Consider the following 19390-nt stretch of genomic DNA (forward strand, 5'->3'; position numbering starts at 1 on the left):
GGTCGAAGGAGGTGATCCTGCCCCTCTACTCTGCTCTTGTGAGACCTCACTTGGAGTACTGCGTACAGTTCTGGTGTCCTCAACATAAAAAGGACATGGAGCTGTTGGAGCGAGTCCAGAGGAGGGCCACGAGGATGATAAGAGGGCTGGAGCACCTCCCATATGAAGACAGGCTGAGAAAGTTGGGGTTGTTCAGCCTGGAGAAGAGAAGGCTGCGTGGTGACCTCATAGCAGCCTTCCAGTATCTGAAGGGGGTCTACAAGGATGCTGGGGAGGGACTCTTCCTTAGGGACTGTAGTGGTAGGACAAGGGGTAATGGGTTCAAACTTAAACAGAGGAAGTTTAGATTAGATATAAGGAGGAAGTTCTTTACAGTGAGGGTGGGGAAGCACTGGAATGGGTTGCCTAGGGAGGTTGTGGGTGCTCCACCTCCATCCCTGGCGGTGTTCAAGGCCAGGTTGGACAGAGCCTTGAGCCACATGGTTTAGTGTGAGATGTCCCTGCCCATGGCAGGGGGGTTGGAACTAGACGATCTTAAGGTCCTTTCCAACCCTTACGATTCTATGATTCTATGATTCTATATATAAGTATTTCTGCAGTCAAGCCATATACATGAGGTTAATCAAGTTGGTAGGTCTGTGAACCAAGGAATAAATTTTTTCATTTTAAAATAAGCAGCAAATAAAAAATTCACATTAAACTGAAAGGTAGCCTTTGTTTTTACTCAGCAAACAATACTCAAAGAACATAAATGAGCATTGAGTAATTTAATTGAAGCACATCAAAACATTCAGTAGTTGTATTCTAGGCAACAGTAAATAGAAATATGTGGTTGTTGGTAGCAGTGGTTATTGGTGAGCTGATTTGGCCAATTTTACCAAAAACATTGTGAAAAGCAAACAATGAATACATTTTTGCTAAATTTAGAGTAGTTTGCCCAGATACTTTAAACATTAAAGCTAGATATTTTTTATCCAGGGGCAAGCAATACATCAATAAATTATTACAGAACTCTGCTAAATGTAAGACTGTGGATGTAAATGTGGACTGAGGACCTGTGGTTTCAGCTAGCATACTTAACGCAGGTTCCACTCACATTGAGTCTGCATGTGTCAGCTTGGATGCGTTAGACTGGAAAAAAAAGCCCATACTATGGCAGAACTACTGTGAAAGGGAAATACAATAGTTGATAGGACCACTTACCTTAAGTTTAAAGATACAATAAATGTAAGTCAGAAAGGCAACTACAGTGTAAGAATAATCTTACGTTTTTTTAACAGCCTTTATTTTTTCAGGGTTTTTTAACAAAGTACTTGGTACTTTAAGACAAACATTAAGACCTTCCTAATATATTCCTTACTGACAAATGCTGCATTGCAAATGTTACTTTACATTGCTTTCATGGAAAGAGCTCCAAGAACACTGACCACTTCTAGTACAAATGTTACAGGCCAAACTTCAGAAATTTCCGCTGCTGAGGTCCTGGGGTTTTTTGAAAGCTAAGTGATCACTGTTTCCGACACTGCTATTCCTCAGTTTCCAGATAGCAGTGCTACACTGATAGGTTGCATCTATTAAAGAACACTGTTACCTAACAAGATGATGAGCATGACCCAGCTCCTCCTGTAGGCAAAAGATGTCTTCTAAAATGCGTTAGGTAATGATGGTAAAGCAAGAGCTCCTTCTGGGATTAATTGTGATCAGCTAACATGTTTTTAAACACAGACATCCTTATCCATACCGGGGGAAAAATCATACTCAATATCTTGTTTAATTAACATGTTTTCTAGTATATTTTCTTCGTGTAGACAAGGTCTCTAAGGAAGAATGACTCATGAAAGCAACATTGCCATTGTGGAGTACTTTTTGAAGTAACTTTCCATTTCTTCACATTTTCTAAGGAAAGCATTGATTTGGCTCGTTACCTAAAAGGTTAATTAACATTTATGAGGAGCTCCAGAGTACCATTAGTTAATCCCATACCACATCACTAAATAGAATCCTGGGCAAGAGTTAAAATAAGTGTCACTTTCTTAAGTGAAGGCTAATATGCAGATCTTTTCCAGCACAGTCCATGCATACATATTGCTTTATAGTTTTCCTTGGAGCCTATTTGACACATACTACAATTGAGACTGGCACACTGGATGACTGCCTCCCTCGGAAATGAGTGGGCCTTGGCTGCCACAGTGATCCTAGCATTTTGAGGACTTTTCTGATGGAGAGGTACCCTTACAGAGCAGGTAAAAGCTTTATGTGTCTTTGAAGATGGTGTGGGACAACAGGCTGATAGAAGTTAGCCAGTGTAGAATTGACTGCAGGGATACTTTTTTCATTGATTATGCTTCAAATAATGCTGTTACAATCAGGAAGAGGTACCATGCCTCCTCTTGTCAAGTAAAATGTTTTAGCCAACAGACAAGCAGATTTAAGAGGTTATTTGTCATTGTTTTTATTAGGATACAAAGATCAACACAAGATTTTTTGTCAGACATATTTTCTCAGAAGGAAATGCATAGTACACATAAAATATTTATGATCATTTCTTACACTGTAACTATATCTATGTAAAAGCCAAAATAAATACCAAGTGTTCCAGCTATACAATATACAGTGCTTCATGTGTTTATTGCTGTATTTTCTATGACCAGTCTCTTTTCTGTTATTTCTCCAGTGACTGTGTTATTCCAGGGAAATGAGTAACACAAGGGGAGGAGGGTGCATAATGACTTCTATGCTGTAGGGGGTTGTCTGAACTAACACATGGATCATGCTCTACATCTCTTGAATCCATGTTGGAATCTTGTTCAGGGTGTATTATACAGAAAAGACATATAGGGTGAGCTTACTCAGGTTTCTTTGAGAGACAAGTGTATCATGGGCATTTCACGCTGTTCAGTTCATAGCTTTGAGGGTCGAAGAAGAGCTGAAGACAAGAATTTGTCCCCTAAGAAGTCATAATGATTCTATTTTTATCTGCACTATTTAGCAAGTACTGTTAGCTAGATTTCATTCTTCAAGTATGGAAACACTTGGCAAGAAGATGAGGAGAGCTGTAATCCTGTGCTGCTCGAGTCTCACTTTCACTTTTGCCAGAAAGATAGTTAGAGCACATTTTAAACACTCATAGTATTCTCAGGCTGTGTATGATTATTGATACAAGATTCGTGTGCCTGATGGGATAGAGGAACAAAGAGCAAAGGAACTCAAAATACCCACCAGTCACCCAAATGTTTGAAGAGATGTGTATGAAGACTGTCAGTTTGAAATTTTAAATGTGAATCTTGTAGAGGGAAATGTAAGGCAATCCATAGTTGGAAGCAATTTAAAAAAGGAAGATATTACTTGGAAAAGGGAAAATTTTCTACTGAGGAGGGTCAGTTTGAGGGGGTCAGTATTTTCTGTCATTTTATTCCCTCCATGGGATCAGTTACTGAGCATAATGTTTTACATAATAAAATTCTGGACTTCCTTCTCAGTTGTTGATATTTCACTTGCATATGCTCAGAGGATGTCAATGATGACAGCTGGCTATTTCTTCAACACAGAGATTTTGATTATGTCTTGTTTTATGGTTAGTATCCAATTTTCACAAGGAATGTTTTCCAACCCAGAAGACAACAAATGTTGGACTGACCTAGTAATTGTTCTTTCCTATATTTCCTTTGGGCTCTAGTCGGATCTGAGTTGTTATAAACATAATTAGGCCATCATAAATCATTCTGGGTTAGTTTGCATGTGACATCACCATGGAGATCCAATGTGATAATTAGAATATGGTTTTGGACAATCTATATGTAGCTGTGTTAACTACTTTGTCATGAAAATAAAGTTTGTAAACAGTAGTCTTTACAGTGTGACAAGCTAAAATATATTGCACCCTGATATAGCTGTTGAGCAAATTAGATTTTCATAGTGCTAATTGAATTTGTCATAAAGCTAATGAACGTTAGCTGAAGAAAGAGCAATATATTTCATTTTATTGAGCACATTGCGGAGTGCTTGTAATTTCTAGGGCCACCACACTTTCTGGGCAGGCTATCAAGTAGGATGTTGTAATGATTTGCATGACTACTATAGTAGATGGAAAAATGTAGCTTGCGTTTGTAGCTGTTCCATTAGTGTCTTGCACAGTGTGCGCTCCTTTGGTGCTCTTCAGAGAGCTGTGTCATAATCCCAGCATCTTTTGAAAAGTTCTGTCTGGTGAAGTCAAGTAACTATACACCACTTAAAACTTAGTACGTAATTAAATGATGAGACAAAGGAAAGACTGAGAAAGGCAGATAACCAATAGAATCTTGAAGTTATCAAAACAGAGCTCTTGCCAAGGACCTTGGAATTCATCTGATTCAGTTGCTGGAAAAATGCCTGAATTAAAAATTATCCTATGAGGACCAAGAAAATAGAGCCAAATTCTGGCACTGTACAGTTTTCTCCCAAAATGGACATTAATTCTGCAAAAACAGGAGAGGGTGAACAACCCTTGGCCCCATGCTTGGCCCCCTACTGTAGGCTCTATCTGCCAAAACAAAATGGAATAGAAGGTCAAAAATGGTGGGGGAAAAGCGAGGGGAGGCAGGAGATGTTGGAAAAGGAGGGTGGTGATTAGAGAGGAAAAAACTCATAGGCTAAGCCGCCTGCCAGCACTGAAACACTCAACTGCAGCTCACAAAGCACCTGTTGGCAGCTGTTGGAGTAGTTTATAGTTTTTGGGACAGAATCAAGATAGAATATATACAGTCTATGTTCCCTTTTGTGACATGATTTGGCCTTATTTTAGCAAAATAGAAGTCATTGCTGGTAATAATTACAGCAATAAATATACCTGGTCAGAAATAACAACGGCATCTTTTGCTTTCTAGGAAAAATAAAACAAATATTAAATTGCATGTTTTTTAATTACTCTCATTAATACTGATATTAATATTCTTTGACCGATGTCACCTATGTTGTTCTCCTTTTATCCAGAACTGAAAAACAAAAAAATTTTGCATGGAGTGGAAAGAAAATGTGACAAAAAAATGGTCACAAATATTAGCTTGATACTGTCATTAAACACAGTGGCAAGAAAGTAGGTGTAAGCATCTATCTGGCCAGTTTTGTGTTTTGCAAGCTTTAAACATTAGTGTGGAATGATAAAAAAGAAGGAAAATTACATATGTTTAGTTAAAACTCTTCACAAGTGTTTTATGTCAAGAATTCAGTTTAAACATTTTAACATCTTCACAAACTTCCACGTAAACTCCTGTTCGAACACATTTAGTTGAAAATTTTAGCCTTACAGGCTCTTCTTCTGTTACTAACTCCAAAAATTACTTGTATTTGTGTACAAAAACTTTTGTTGTCCTTTGTTGTTATATAAATATTCTTCCTCAAGAAAAATATATAACAATATCAGTAATAGATGTATTCAATATGTAAAGCAGATCAAGCAGAAAATAAATGGTTATTTATTATAGGCTGAGCTAAAAACTGTTGCTTTTATTGGCTAACTTTCCTTTGACTGTAATGAAAATCTTCTCTCTGCTAATGCTTTGTTTCAGTTTAAAATGCTTACTTATCTAAGTACCTGTATTTCTCAAAAAGTTTGGTTAAAGTTGAAATAGAAAGTAGATAATGTTTTGGAGTTTATATAAACTTTAAGAACCCCACAGTTTTCCTGAGCTACTTGAAACACTAAACTTCTTAGTTCTAAAATAATTGAAATTGGAAACTTTAAGTCTTCCTTAGATTTATATTTAGTAATGAAAAAAAAGAACTCAAGTTTCTGACACTGCATTATCAGATACTGCGTTACCCAGGCAGAGCCTGGTTCCTGCATGAACCCCACCAAGAGTCTTTCTCCATCAAGTCTGCCAGCGAATAGAGCCAAACTGCAAATTCCATTAGTTCGCTTGTGTGTGGAACATTTCAAAATGAGATTTTCACTTTGTGTTAGAGTTATTTCTTTGCCTTGCTTAGACAGAGAAAATAGTTGAGTAGCCTAGTGTGTAATAAATTGTCTTTGGTATTAGAAAGCGTTATCTTTAGTGATAACTGAGTTCAGCTGTATTCTGTTTCATAAAAATAAGAGAACAGGATCTGGACCTCAAGACAGTGATATCTGAACAAGGAGAGCATCTAGTGGCCCATAAGCATGTGCTTAAATTCAGTGGGATCGTATGGTATGCCTAAAGAAAGGAATTTGGAGATATTTTAGCTTGAATAAGAATGCTTGCATCAATCAAGATTTTTAGAAGTTTAGCCCTAAATCACCAAGTAAGCATTCTGTGTTACAAAAACTTTGTAATTATTTTTACTCTAATAATAAATAGATTAATTAGATGCTTTCAGTCATTAAAGTGAGCATAGTCGTCATGAACTGTTTTTGCATGTTGTAGCATTAAATTTATTAGAGCGCATAAGTGGCCATGGATGCTTAAGAGTCTTAATAAACCAGGCACAGAAAGTTCAAAAACATGCTCATCTAATATCATGGACATACGGATATGTACTTTCTCAGCATTTCAAAATAATTTCAGATTTGTGTAGTTGTTTTTATTATCTCTGCACATTGACATCTCAAAAATATGCTTTTTCTGTGATCCTGATAAATACATCTTTTTATTGTCTGTTTGTTGTTTGGGATGAGGGTGGTATACAAAATGGACAGAGGAGGAGACAAGCCTGGAAAATTTGAGCAAATATACAGAAGCTAAGAAAGTTCTCCCTGGGCAGTGTGTGCTGGGAAGCATGGGCAAAATGTGGGTGGTAAACCTCTGGACTTCCCATGAGTTCTCAGGCGGGTGGAAAAAAGTAACGGAACCAACTTTGAAGCCAGCGGTGGCAGGTGCAAACTTCCAGATCTCTTTTTCCTCGGCATTCACCCTTTCCTATTCACACCCTCCATATGTGAATGTTAAGTCCCCAGCATGTGAATTTAAGTGCTCATGATGAGCGGTGGAGGAGGAAGGGGAAAAGCCAGGACTATCCATCAGCACAGATAGGATGAAGAAACACTAAGGCTGCAGCTCAGATAGGCAACTCAGGTATCAGCTGTCATCTTAACATCAAGTTCGTCTGAGACCCCAGCACTGTCTTGAGGTGTCCTTAGAGAATACTCTTATATGACTAAGAAGCCAGTGTTAACCTGAACCCCCCTCCTTCGCTACTTTCAGCAAAACTTAATGTATTTATTTATGATGCCGATCAAATGTTCCTGCTGTTCAGTCAGAAAACTGAGCAAAAACTATGATTAAATTGATCATATAGCTTAAGTCCTCTCTTTCCCTGCTATAATGAACAACTAGCATCGTTTACTGTCTAGAATCCCTGACAGTATTGAATAAACGTATATAAGTACTGTATCATCAATGATATTTTTAGATTTTTACTTTATTTTTCAAACTTCAAAAAGTGATTGAGTCAATGAAAATGAAACTATTATTTGTACAAATGTTAATTGTGCCTTTTTTATTATTATTTTATAGGTCTTGTAGAAATTTGCCTGATGCATCCCCTTGATGTAGTGAAAACAAGGTAAGATTCTGCTTGAACAGGTTTTGTTGACTTTGGAAGATATCCAAGTTAGGAGCTGTCAAAAAATAAAATGCTAGAACTTCTCACAGGGTAACTTGTGCCTTTAATGGCTTTTATATTTACTTGCCTGTATCTACAGCATTTGACAGATGGAATTTGAACACCATGACAGATTTCTGATTGGAGGTCATCTAAAGGTGCTAAATCTGTTTTATGACATGTATTTTTGATGTTGTAACAAAATCCTACAGATGAGCAGAGCTGTAGTTAAATTCACTTGCTATATGTATCATCTGCAGTAATGCTTTTATATGCTGTTGGGAAATACCATAGCACCTCCAAAATAGTTTTAAAAGATTTTTTAGTAAAGTAGGGTGTTTCATCTTCTGTCTGTAACTTCATGCTTTTATCTTTTTTTATCTGTCCCTATTTTCTTTTCCAAATATTTGTGTTTGTGTGAGTATAAATTATTAAGTGACCTGGAAAATGTGGGCAAATTAAGGTTTTTTAATGTTGATTACTGAAATGGGAAAACAATAGTTGTGTTTCTAGTTTCTTGAATATATTTTTGCTTTTCTGTGATTTTTAGTTTTCTTATCAATTCATAAGTAAGTGTTTCCACTCGTGAAAAGCAAACCAGAATGCAGAAGCATACAATAAGGAGAAAAAATTTCATGGCATATGTGTTACATGTGATGCCAATAATTACCATATACTGCTCATGGAGTTCTATCTAGTTCTCAATCACCTAGGCAGAAAAGCTTCACTAGGAGGTGAATCAGCCCCAAACAAATGATGAGCATATTTGATATATTTGGTATTTTGATATGACCACAGCTGTGGTGTCTGAAATACGCTTGAAGCAGTCAACTATGACTTGAGATTCTAGTTCCAGTTAGCCAACATGTGAGCTTGTTACAGATGTATTTTTGGCTTCCGTTTAAACCGTGCTGCGTAGTTTGCCTAGGACCTTGAGATACACTATTCTGCAGCTTGCATTTTGCAGGAGGAAAATGCCCAGCACTAGAGGACAGTAATGCAGGCTCAATCCGTATTAACTGCTGCTGACATGCTGTAGGTGTTCCTCAGGGCTTGGAGTTTAACTCCAGGAGCAACTCAGGGAATTCTTCTGTATCCCTTCATGATATGGAATATGTTGATTCATATAGACAATACACCTGGTAGTTTCAAGGGTCCTCTCTCCCCTTCCAGGTAGCACTGAGACCTTGCTATTAACAAAGTTTACATTACAAGATTGAAATTAAAGCCTCAGAAAAGGCAGGGGACAAACAAAACAAATACAAGACCAAATTTAAAATAAAAACATTTGTCTTGCTCTGCTGTCATGTGGTCCTCATGGGATGTGCTTTAGTGACTTCATTTCCACAGGTTGTGCTATAACTCACCGATAGCTCTCAAACTTTTGGTTTTACCTCTTCCTGTTTTTCTCTTTGTAGGAAACCAGGAGTCATGTTCTTCTGTAATATAAATGTAGCATCAGATTTATTTCTCATGTCTTTGGTGCTTTGAGGTTGTCATCCCACACATCCTCAGCCTCCAGTCTTGGTTGAAAGAACTTTATACATATCCTTAGAATCATTCATGATTTAAGACATGCTACGTATCATATATCATAAAAAGCATTAACTGCACATCTGTTCTGATAAACTGGCAATAAACAAATGTACTTTCAGCTCTCTGATAGAAACCACACATGCAGTGGATTCCCAAAATCCAAGGACATATTTCCCCATTTCTATTCCAGATTTTACTGGGTTTGTCATATTTTCAGTAGTGAAAATGCTAATCAAATCTGAAAATCAGGAACAGAAAGCATTAAAGAGTGTACAGGGATGTTTGTGAAGCTGTATCAATATTAAAAAAAAATAATAATAATTAAGAACCTTTTAAATGTGAAATCTGAGTCCATAAACAGTGGAATTAACAAAAGCAGGAAAAAATGAAAGAACAGTAGGTGTGCAGGAGAAATTAGATTATGGATCATGGTGAAGCCAAGAGGCTGAATCAAGTAAAAAAGCCATTAAACAAATTTCTTTATCTGAAGAAACTTAAGAGAAATTGAGTTAACTTTTTCACTGAATTAGCTGCAACTCTTTGTAGAAGTGGGCAGCACCCAAGTGATAGTGTCTCTGTGTTTTGTTAATACAAATGTATTCAGACATATTGTACAGATTTTGCAGTAACTTTTCTGCTGATCTTAGCAGATGTTAGTATTTGAAAATACTTACATTTTGAAAGCTAGTGACAAAACCGAGAATAGAATATCCTTGATCTTATCCATCGTTCCATTCCATGTTCCTAACATCATGCCACTTCCTTTCACTTCATAATGGTCTAAATTTACTAAAGCAGTTTAATTCTTTGATGGCCTTGAAGAAGTTCAAATGAAACATTGATTTTAATTCTGAACTTTGGATTCAGAATATTTTCTCACGCATTTTGATTTACTTTATTCCTTTGTTACAGTGCCTCTAAGTACTGCAGTTCACTTACACTTTTCCAACATGGTATTGATAATCTGTCATTTCCTGATCAATTCCAGCTATTGCAGTTTTGGTGATTTGTTTGGGTTTTGGAGTTTTTTTTCCTTATGGTTAGATGAAAGGACATATAAAAGCACAATTTGTTGCTTGATTTTTATGGTGTTTTGAATTTCCTGCCATTTTTCTATAAAGTGTTTGTTTGGTGGAAAAAGTCCCATGGCCTTTTCAGATTAGTCGAATCTCAATCTACTTTAGCATTCTGAAGGAGTTTAGGGAAGATGTCAAATGCTTGCATCTAGTGAAATTGTGGCTTAGCGTCTTTGCTTCGTTGACTTTTTGTGTGTTTGTATGTGTGTATGTTTTTAATAAAAAATTGGAGAAAAGAAAGTTCCTGTCAGGTATTATTTTGAAACCCTACAAAATGGTTTGGCTCTTTTGTGACAACGTTTTGCAATATCTTTTCTGTGTTTAGTAATTTTCTATTATTCTACAGTAACAATGCTAGGCTTGTTTATCTCCTCACACCAAGGGAGGAACTATATATACATATATATACACATTATAAACTATTATAACAAGCCATATGCTTAATGGACTGTTTTTTGCTAAACGTACATTTGAAAATAATTTTATTTTGTTATCTATTATAACACCAAAGATCATTACTTTAAGAACTTAATGTGAGCAGGCTAGGTAGATGGATATAACTATAATTCATTCTTTTAGCTGTATGTATCCCACTTATTCTTTGAAATAAAGCTTTTTTTCTCGATTACAGGATATATTGGTGTCGTTTCTGATGAGACAGCATTAGAAAAATGGTGCTAAACTTTTCATGTCTCAGTATACCAGTGTCTCTGTTAGCTGTTTTGTTTATCAGTTACCCTCATGATTAATTTAGCCATCTGTAGACTAAAGTACTCAATCTCTGTCCGTATTCTTCTAAGTAAAAGTTTTACAGAATTTGGTAAGGGTTTATGTGTGTGCCTATGTGTGAGCAGGGAGAGCAGCAACAAGTAAGATTTTTCTGGTACAGATACAGTTAAGACATAGAAGGCCTACTTTTCAAGTAAGAAAACTAGATCTTTCTTTGCTGGAAAGTGAGGAGAAAAATGTTTTTGTCTGGATAAAGAATTGGCTTTGCTTTTTTTGGACCATTTTTTGGATCTTAAGTGTGATGCAGACTATAATGTCATTTTCTTCCATCAGACTTACCAAAGGATGACAAAAGGATATGCTAGATCATGATACATAGGACAAGACATTGACATATATAGTACTTAAAAATAGTAAAGTTCTTTTCCAGCTAGAGTTTATCCTTTGTGTCTTAGTGGCAAATGTTTTGGCTTAAGCAAATGTACAAAATTAAGATTTTAATAAAGTTTTGTTGTTGGAAAATTAATACATATGAAACAGCTCACAGGTGTAGTTGGTGAGTGAAAGGGAGAGAATTACAGGGAGTTGTCTGAGCTCAAGGGAAGGCTAATGTTGTTTGAGGGATCAGTCAAGCAAGCCTGGCTGATAACTGGGGGATGTTACTGTAGTTTGTCTGATGACTTCAGGTTATGTTCTGATGTAGTCCTGTAGCCTTGAACAGTTTGAATTTTCAGGAAAAAAAATGTTAACTTTTTTTAAGTTCCCTACTACTGGGTTGCTGGCATAAAACTGGCATTTTCAAGAGCTTGATAATTTCTGAGCTACATGCACTAACATATAATTTTCCTTTCTATTACATTTTAATACCTAAAAAAATGCATGCAACCAAGAGTGATACTGCAAAATTAGAGCTATGACTATAAATAAAATTCGGGCTAATATTTCATTGGGTTTATAAGTTCTTTATCTTTACCTGTGCTTTCTCTTTCTCATTGATTGTCACCAATATTTATACAGCTGAATTTTAGAGACTCTACTCCTCTTCAAAACAAATTTCAAAGTTGCCTGTGCAAGTATTCATACAAACTATTGAAACATATATATTGAAGCAGAATAGTCATTTTGGATGTGACTATTGTGTAGTTAGGAAATGGAAACCATACCTTGTAACTTTTTGTAACAGTTGTCTACATGGCAGAATTTAATAAAAACCACATACGCATAAATGTATGATTAAGTGCTTTCAAATAATAGCAAAAAAACCAACAAGACCACCAAAACCTTTCAAATACATAACACATCCGAAAAGATTTGTGTCTGAAAGTCCTGTGAACAGGAAAAATCTTACGTGGATTAGATGAATCATTTACTTACCACTTTCATTTTTGCAGTAATTTGACATCACTGTTCATTTTGAGACAAATATTTGAAAGAAAGAAGGTTCCTCTCATGTCAGACTAATAAAAAATTGTGCTCCAAATCTGTGTTAGAGATAAATTAGTTCATACCACTTGAGAATTCAGGGTTTTTTACTTCAAGACAATGTATTCAAAGAGTGGTAAATGTTAGCGTAATCAAACTACCATCTAAATAACTTGGAGAACATCTAGTTTATTATGGAGAAAGTATAGTTTATTATTTTATCAGGAAAATCCTCAGGGTAACTTGTGTCATAACAAGTTAAACATATATTCAGTGGGTAATGTTTTGATACTTTTCTGGTTAATTCAAATAATGACAGTTCCACATGACTTTAAATTTTTTTTCTCTATATTTAAACAATTTCTTCTATTTTCAGACATAATTGTGTCTTCATAACACAGCTTTACGCTGGGATGTGTGTGTAATTTAGAAAGCAATGCCTAAGGAGACCCAGGTGGCATTCTTTCAAAAGCATTTACTTCAATTTATCAGGAGAATAAGTTAATAAGTATAGCTTGTTTTCCTGATGAACTTATTTTACCTCCCTGTTTTTTTGTTAAAGCTGTTTCTCACCTTTGGCAGAACCTGGGGAAGATGCAGTCCATGTTGCTTCTACTTTAATACCTTTTTACACAGTTCAGCATTAGATCAGAATTTTCATGTGAACTGACTATCCATCTTATCTGTGATCCAGAATATCAGCATCAAAAAATTAGGCAAATAATTCAGCTTAGAAACTTTGGAGAAAGTTTTGATCTAGTCATGGTAGAGATTTTATGGTTTGCTACTCCTTCTGCAAAAATCAGACCAACATCATGAATCTAAAGCTCCAAATTTAGAAAATAATTTAGGATCTAAGTCCAGATTTGGACTCTGCATTACAGACCCATTTTTAGTTAGAAAATTTCTGCTGATTTGTGTGCATGTTTATCCATTTTGTTCCTTTGTTCCAATGCTGTCATTTTGGTCTTATTTAAAAAGTTCAGCTTACTACATGTGTTTCTGATCTCATTCCATCTGTTGTTTTGCAAGAGCTACTTCCTTTATATCATTAATTCCTCTTTGATTTCTGGCTTTTTTGTTTGAGTGAGCAGTAGTGGAGCCTGTTTCTGAAAAACATTGGTTTAAGGAAGAGTTCATTGTCCTTATGCAATGTTACCATTTTCAAATGACCGTATTTCACTTGGTTGGCATCAGGCCATATGAAGTTCATATTACTTGATGCAAACTGTTCTAGTTAGATTTGTAACATTTAAATTTAAGCAAAAAATACTCTTCTTGCCCTGGGAAGATTATCAGGATATCAAACAATTCTCTATTGGAATGAACAGTTGAACTCTCAGAAGACTGTTAGAAAAACAATGAGTGTTGGCCAATGAAATTCTTCATTTAATTAATTTTGAATTTTGGAAGTTTTCAATGCCTTTTTGTTTTTTCTTTTCAACTACTTTTAAGTAATTCTGAACTAGGAAAACAGAAGTTTTAGTTTGAAAATGTAGAGTGCAACATCCATTGTCGTCTAAAAGTAGAGTATAAAAATGTATTGAAACTGAACGTTTCCTGAGAAAGGTTTTTTTATTTTGAGAAAAAAAAAATAACAAAAATAAACCCTGACCAACTCAGCTTAGTGTCCTTATTTCAATGAAATGTCAAGGCTTTTCTCTGGGATTAGTTTTACTTGATTTATCAGTAGCCCTTGGCACAATTGTTCATAGGATTTCTGTGCACATTGTAGCTTATGCTCTGGTTTTGGCATTTGAATTTCAGCATTGAAATGCTTTGAATATTTTCTTACAGATCCAATTTTTTTTTAGTAAGAACTTATCTCAAATTTACAATAATTTGGATGTAATCCAGGCTCTGTAATTTGCCCTTTGTTTTACTTCTACATACAATCTGTTAGGAATTAATAAGGGCACACAGGCTAATAATTCCTGCTAGATATACTATTCCAGTTTAAATCCTTCCCTGAATTAAAGAACAGTATTAATGTGTACTGTTAAACAGATGCTCTGATTTCCAGTGCTGGTCAAAGTGACTTCTCTTCCTATGTGCTTTTTTTTGTATTCATAGGCATCCTATATGTAAATTTTATAAAGAGTGTCAAGATCCTTTGGGATAAAAGGAACTGAAAAGGAACTGTATAAATGCAGCTTCCTCATCTCCTCATGTGACATTGTGTTATTTGTGATCAAACAGCAGCACTGCTTCAGAATATCCTCATTTCAAGTCAGCGTGGACTTTTGTAAAAACTATAACATACATTGTTTCTTCATTTTAGAATAATCCTATCCCTTTCTTTGAAAGAAACTGAATTTGTGCATTATCAAATCAGACTGCCAGAGATCTCTCTTCTCAAGCTTTTCCTTAATCTCAGTTAAGCATTCTGCCATTTAATCTGGGGTTTTTAATGAATGGTAGATGTCTTTTTAAACAGCTGAAACACTATAAAATAAAAATTTGATAGCATGGCATGATGATACCATGGGGTTACGTGTTGTCTGTGCCATTCCACTGGCCATACCAAAACTACCTTCAGTTTCTTGATTCACTCATGAGCTGTAACAACCTGAAATTTCTAACAAACAAACACCTGCCAAATTCAGGTCACTTTAATTTACATTTTGCTTTCATTCTAATATCATAGCACAATATTCTTTCTGTGTTTGGATCTCCAGTACTTAAAAAGTTCATGTAAACGTTTCCTGGCAATTGCAGTAGCAGAACTTTCAATATGACAAAAGCATATGACATAACCTGCATCTATACATTTACACATTTTTAAAATAAATGTACACAGACATATTTTGTTGTACTGGTACAGCATCTTCCTTGATAGAGAAAGTGAAGTTTCTTCATGTTGAAGTTCTCTAGCACTGGAAAAACCTGCAGTTGATTAGCTGTGCCCTCATGATGCAGTTGCAAGAGGATGGTGTGGACTGCATTTTGTGATTTCATGGGCTGCACATTGTGCAGTTGCAGTCTACATCCAAGAAAGCTCCGGGTTTAGTTTTGAGGTTTGGGTTTTTTTCCTTCCTTTTGTTTTTATCTTAATTTTATGAAAATATTTATTTTCATAATATGAGGCTACAAATAACCCTCTTCTAGAGAGAGTAGGCAACTGTAATTATGGAGAAAAACCATGCCATGGGTTACCGATATGACAGAATAATTATTTTTTCATTGCACTATGTGGAAGTGCACTGAAAGGAGAGAACCTAGGACTAAATGCCCTCTAAAATATGCTCATTGTACTGTTCGCTGCTTCTCTAGTTAGAACATACCAAAGAATAAGAGAGTGTAAAAACACTTGGATTCTCTTTGTAGTACTTCAGGATTTTTGCAGATAATCAGGACGTTTATGTGAATCAGAAACCATGACCAAATCTTAATGACAAAAATGAAATTCAGTTTGAAACATTTTGGATATGTGGGTCAGCTGACAGATCTATAAAAATATGGTTATATTTGTGCAGAAAATACCCTGTAGTATAATAGTGTGTGTTTTGGTTTGTATTAAACACAATACATGTGGGTTTTTTATTTGTTTAGATTCCCACAGCCTCAGGATATGCCATTGTATTACTGTCAAAAAGAAAAAAAAAAATAAAAGGAAAATTTACTACCATAGAATCATCGATTGCTTTGGGTTGGAAGGGACTTTAAAGATCATCTAGTTCCAACCGCCCTGCCACAAGCAGGGACACCTTCCACTAGACCAGGTTGCTCAAAGCCCCATTCAGCCTGGCATTGAACACCTCCAGGGATGGAGCATCCACAACTTCTCTGGGCCTCACCAGTGCCACCCCACCCTCACAGTAAAGAGCTGCTTCTTCACATCTAATCTAAATCTACTCTCTTCCAGTTTAAAGCCATTCCTCCTTATCCTGTCACTACTTGCTCTTACAAAAACTTATGGTAATGTACTTTTTTCGAGTTATGTAAATTGCCTCAGTACCTCCTCTACTCTAATAGTGAGAAAGAAATAACATCAAGAGACTTGGCACTCAATGTAATGTGGACTATCCTATACATCATTTATGAATCTGATTTATTTATTGTGGACGTGGGACATCTGTTCAGTTATTCATCTGCTAGTTCATGGCAATGAGGACTGGTACCAGAACTGCTAGTATTTTATCCAGGGGTGTATTGGAGGCCACATCAGTAGAACCAGCACTTAAAATCACAGCCAGTTCCCAAATGAGGTGTTACAGCCTGCATCCATCAAGTCCTGCCTCCTGCCACTGCCAGCACTCAGAAATCCCCATCCCAGTGCTGAGTTCAGCAGCCTCTCACTTTCTATGTCCCTCTTCTTCTTCCTTTCCCTCTCCTCTCTTCTTCCCCTGCCTCTGTTAGCTGTTTGGCCTCAAAGCACAGCTTTTGTCCAGCTTATTTTAAAGTATACCAGGTGACAAGCTCCCTCTAATTCCCTTGGGAGGCTCCTGCATAGTCTACTGCTTCTCACAGCCAGGAATTATTTTCAGATATTCTAATATTGCCATTACACAGTTTCGTTGCTAACAACTACCTAACACTCCCTTTACTGTACATTGTTCCCCTTTCTGTTTGTTTATTCCATTTAGACATTGTAGATGCATGGTATGCCCCCATTTTCTTTTTCCTAAGCCTAAAGTAGTTAAAATAAACAGGAAGCTTTTTAGATAATCTTTTCTCTGTATCAATCTGTATTTAAAATACAATGAGTCAAGTGAAACCATGAGGGATAGAATGGAATGAGAGAAAAAGTCCAGAGCAGAAAGTGGAGGGCTAGGAGGTGAGAAAGTACATGGGATTCTATTTACAAGAAAAATACGTGCTGAAAATAGGTATTTAAGATGGGAATTGGGGAGTGGAAATGAACAGATGTTAGCACAGTTACAAAAGTAGTCTGGAGACAAAGAAATGGGACAGTTTTAAAAATGCATGCATTTTAAAGTAATATTTTAAATAAGGATTAAGCAGCTGGGAAAGGTTATATAGGCTGTGAGTTGGAGACATCTATGGTGTATATGAGATTTTTTTCTAAACAATCTAACAAAGCAGCTGGGTGACATTAACATATGTTAATGATTTGTCAGTGGTATAAAACATTAATATCACATTCAGGGTAGACCATGGTCATGCCTGATTTCTCCATGGACAAAAATTTCACATTAGACCACTGTCATGCCTGATTTCTAGCCATGGATGGAACATGCCTAAAATAAAATAAGCAGGGAACCACTTTGTTTTAAAAAAAAAAAGGGGGGGGGAGGAAACTATGTTTACTTTCATTAGTATTTGGTCACGTGGTGGGAGATAGTTAAGTATGGAAAAACACTATTTAACATCTTCATTTACATTAAACAGAAAATATTTTTTTTTCTTATTTATATTTGAGTGAGCTTTTGGAAGCTATGGATACAAGAGAATAAAGCTGTGTATGTTGGAAGCACAATATAACTGTAGCAATGACAGTAATTCTCTCTGAAATGTTGGCCATTAATACTGTATTTAAGTATGTCCCTAAAATAACTGCATTAGGCCAGTAAGTGCCAAGTAAATCTATAAATAAATAAAAAGAGAGATAATATCTTTATGAACTATGCTTTTTGTATGTTTTTACAAGCAGACGCATCAGTGTGTATTCTAGGTCTGGAGGGGGTTTTGAGAAACAAGTCTTCGTGTTGAGTAGGATGCAAGTAAAATACCATCTCCAAAATAATCTTGGCACAATAGAGCTGTCTTTTGAATTTATTTCTCAAGAGAGTAAAAAAAAAAAAAAAAAAAAAGGCAAGTTTTTAGCTGCTACAATGTTGCAGTAAGCTGATGACTCCCTGGTGAGAAGACAGCGGGTCAAATTGTGCTTTTACAACCCGAGCTGAGCCAGGGGCAGATCTCAGCGGCATCAGCTGAAGAGCAGCACACGGAAGGGATTGTGCCTCAGAGGTGCTGTGACCTTCATGGTTTTCCCGTATCCCAGTAATGGATTGTTGATCCATAGCAGTACTTGTAACTATAAAAGTACTGCCATTCCTTATACCTTTTTATCCATTTCCCTAAAGCTGGAGCAAGGGCAAAATAGGACCAGCATGTCCCCTGTGTAGTGACTGCTGTATACACATCTGCAGTGGAGAGGTTAGAAAGTGCTGCAAGTGCCCATATATACATGATGTAGTTCAGGGTCTGTAACAGAGAGAGGAGAGATACAATTTTGAGTGCTACCTGTGATACTATCCATCTAGCATCTGCCCAGAAGTAGCAACTTCAATCAAGATGGTTTCTCCCAGGAAGTACATTGGATACTTTTTTCTCTAGTACATTAGTGTTCTGAATCAATTCAATGCAAGAATCAGAAAAGTGTCAGAGATAGTACAATGGATGAAGGACAAGACAAATGGGAATTGGATTGGGAAAAGTACCTGGAGACAGCAATGTTTAGATTATTCTGCTGTCTCATAATAATTTTCCCGGAGTCAGCTACAGACTGGAAGGATCAAATTAAATAGTTCTGAGATTGCTAAAGTGGAATACAAATTAGGAAAAGCAAAAAAGGAAAAAACTTCTTTGACATTTTTTTTTTTTTTTTGTATCTTATAAAGAAGTTAATGAAGGCATGTTTCGTTTGAAAATGTGGTTCCAAAACATTTTAAGCTCAGTTTTTTTGGAATTACATTTGTTCCCTTAACACTTTCACTGCCATACAGTGGCAGTTTAGGGAGCTGGCACAGTGGAAAATCAATCAATTAATCGTTTTCTGGTTGGGTTTCTTTTTGACCAGCTTGGGTTTCCTGAATTGGTTCCTTACACAATCGTGTAACAGGCAATACCAGGACAAAGAAGGGAGCAACCCAGACAGGTCATCAGTGGCAACCACCAAATTCTATGCTAAAGGTATTCATGAAAGGCATGTGTGTATGCACTGTCATTAGAGTGGAGTATGATGTTACTTTGGTGATAGGGTGATCTGACACTGAAAGAGTTAGTTCTGCTCCTAATTCCTTGCCACCCAATTTTTTTCTCGAGTGTACATAGTATTGTCCCACCATTTCCCTTATGTCAGATCTAGCAATTACAAAACTGCAGGG

General features: G+C 36.2%; 1 protein-coding gene across 2 annotated transcripts in view; it reads left to right on the plus strand.

Moving 5' to 3' along the window:
• The window catches only part of SLC25A21 (solute carrier family 25 member 21), a 256563-nt gene that overhangs the window by 142887 nt on the left and 94286 nt on the right, over positions 1 to 19390 (plus strand). For both annotated transcript variants that reach the window (XM_030485273.1, XM_030485274.1), the window contains exon 2: positions 7470 to 7518. In XM_030485273.1, coding sequence (XP_030341133.1) covers positions 7470 to 7518 — 49 coding nt within the window. The remainder of the gene's footprint in view (positions 1 to 7469; positions 7519 to 19390) is intronic.

Source organism: Strigops habroptila, chromosome 4 (genome assembly GCF_004027225.2).
Source record: "Strigops habroptila isolate Jane chromosome 4, bStrHab1.2.pri, whole genome shotgun sequence".
Lineage (NCBI taxonomy): Eukaryota > Metazoa > Chordata > Aves > Psittaciformes > Psittacidae > Strigops > Strigops habroptila.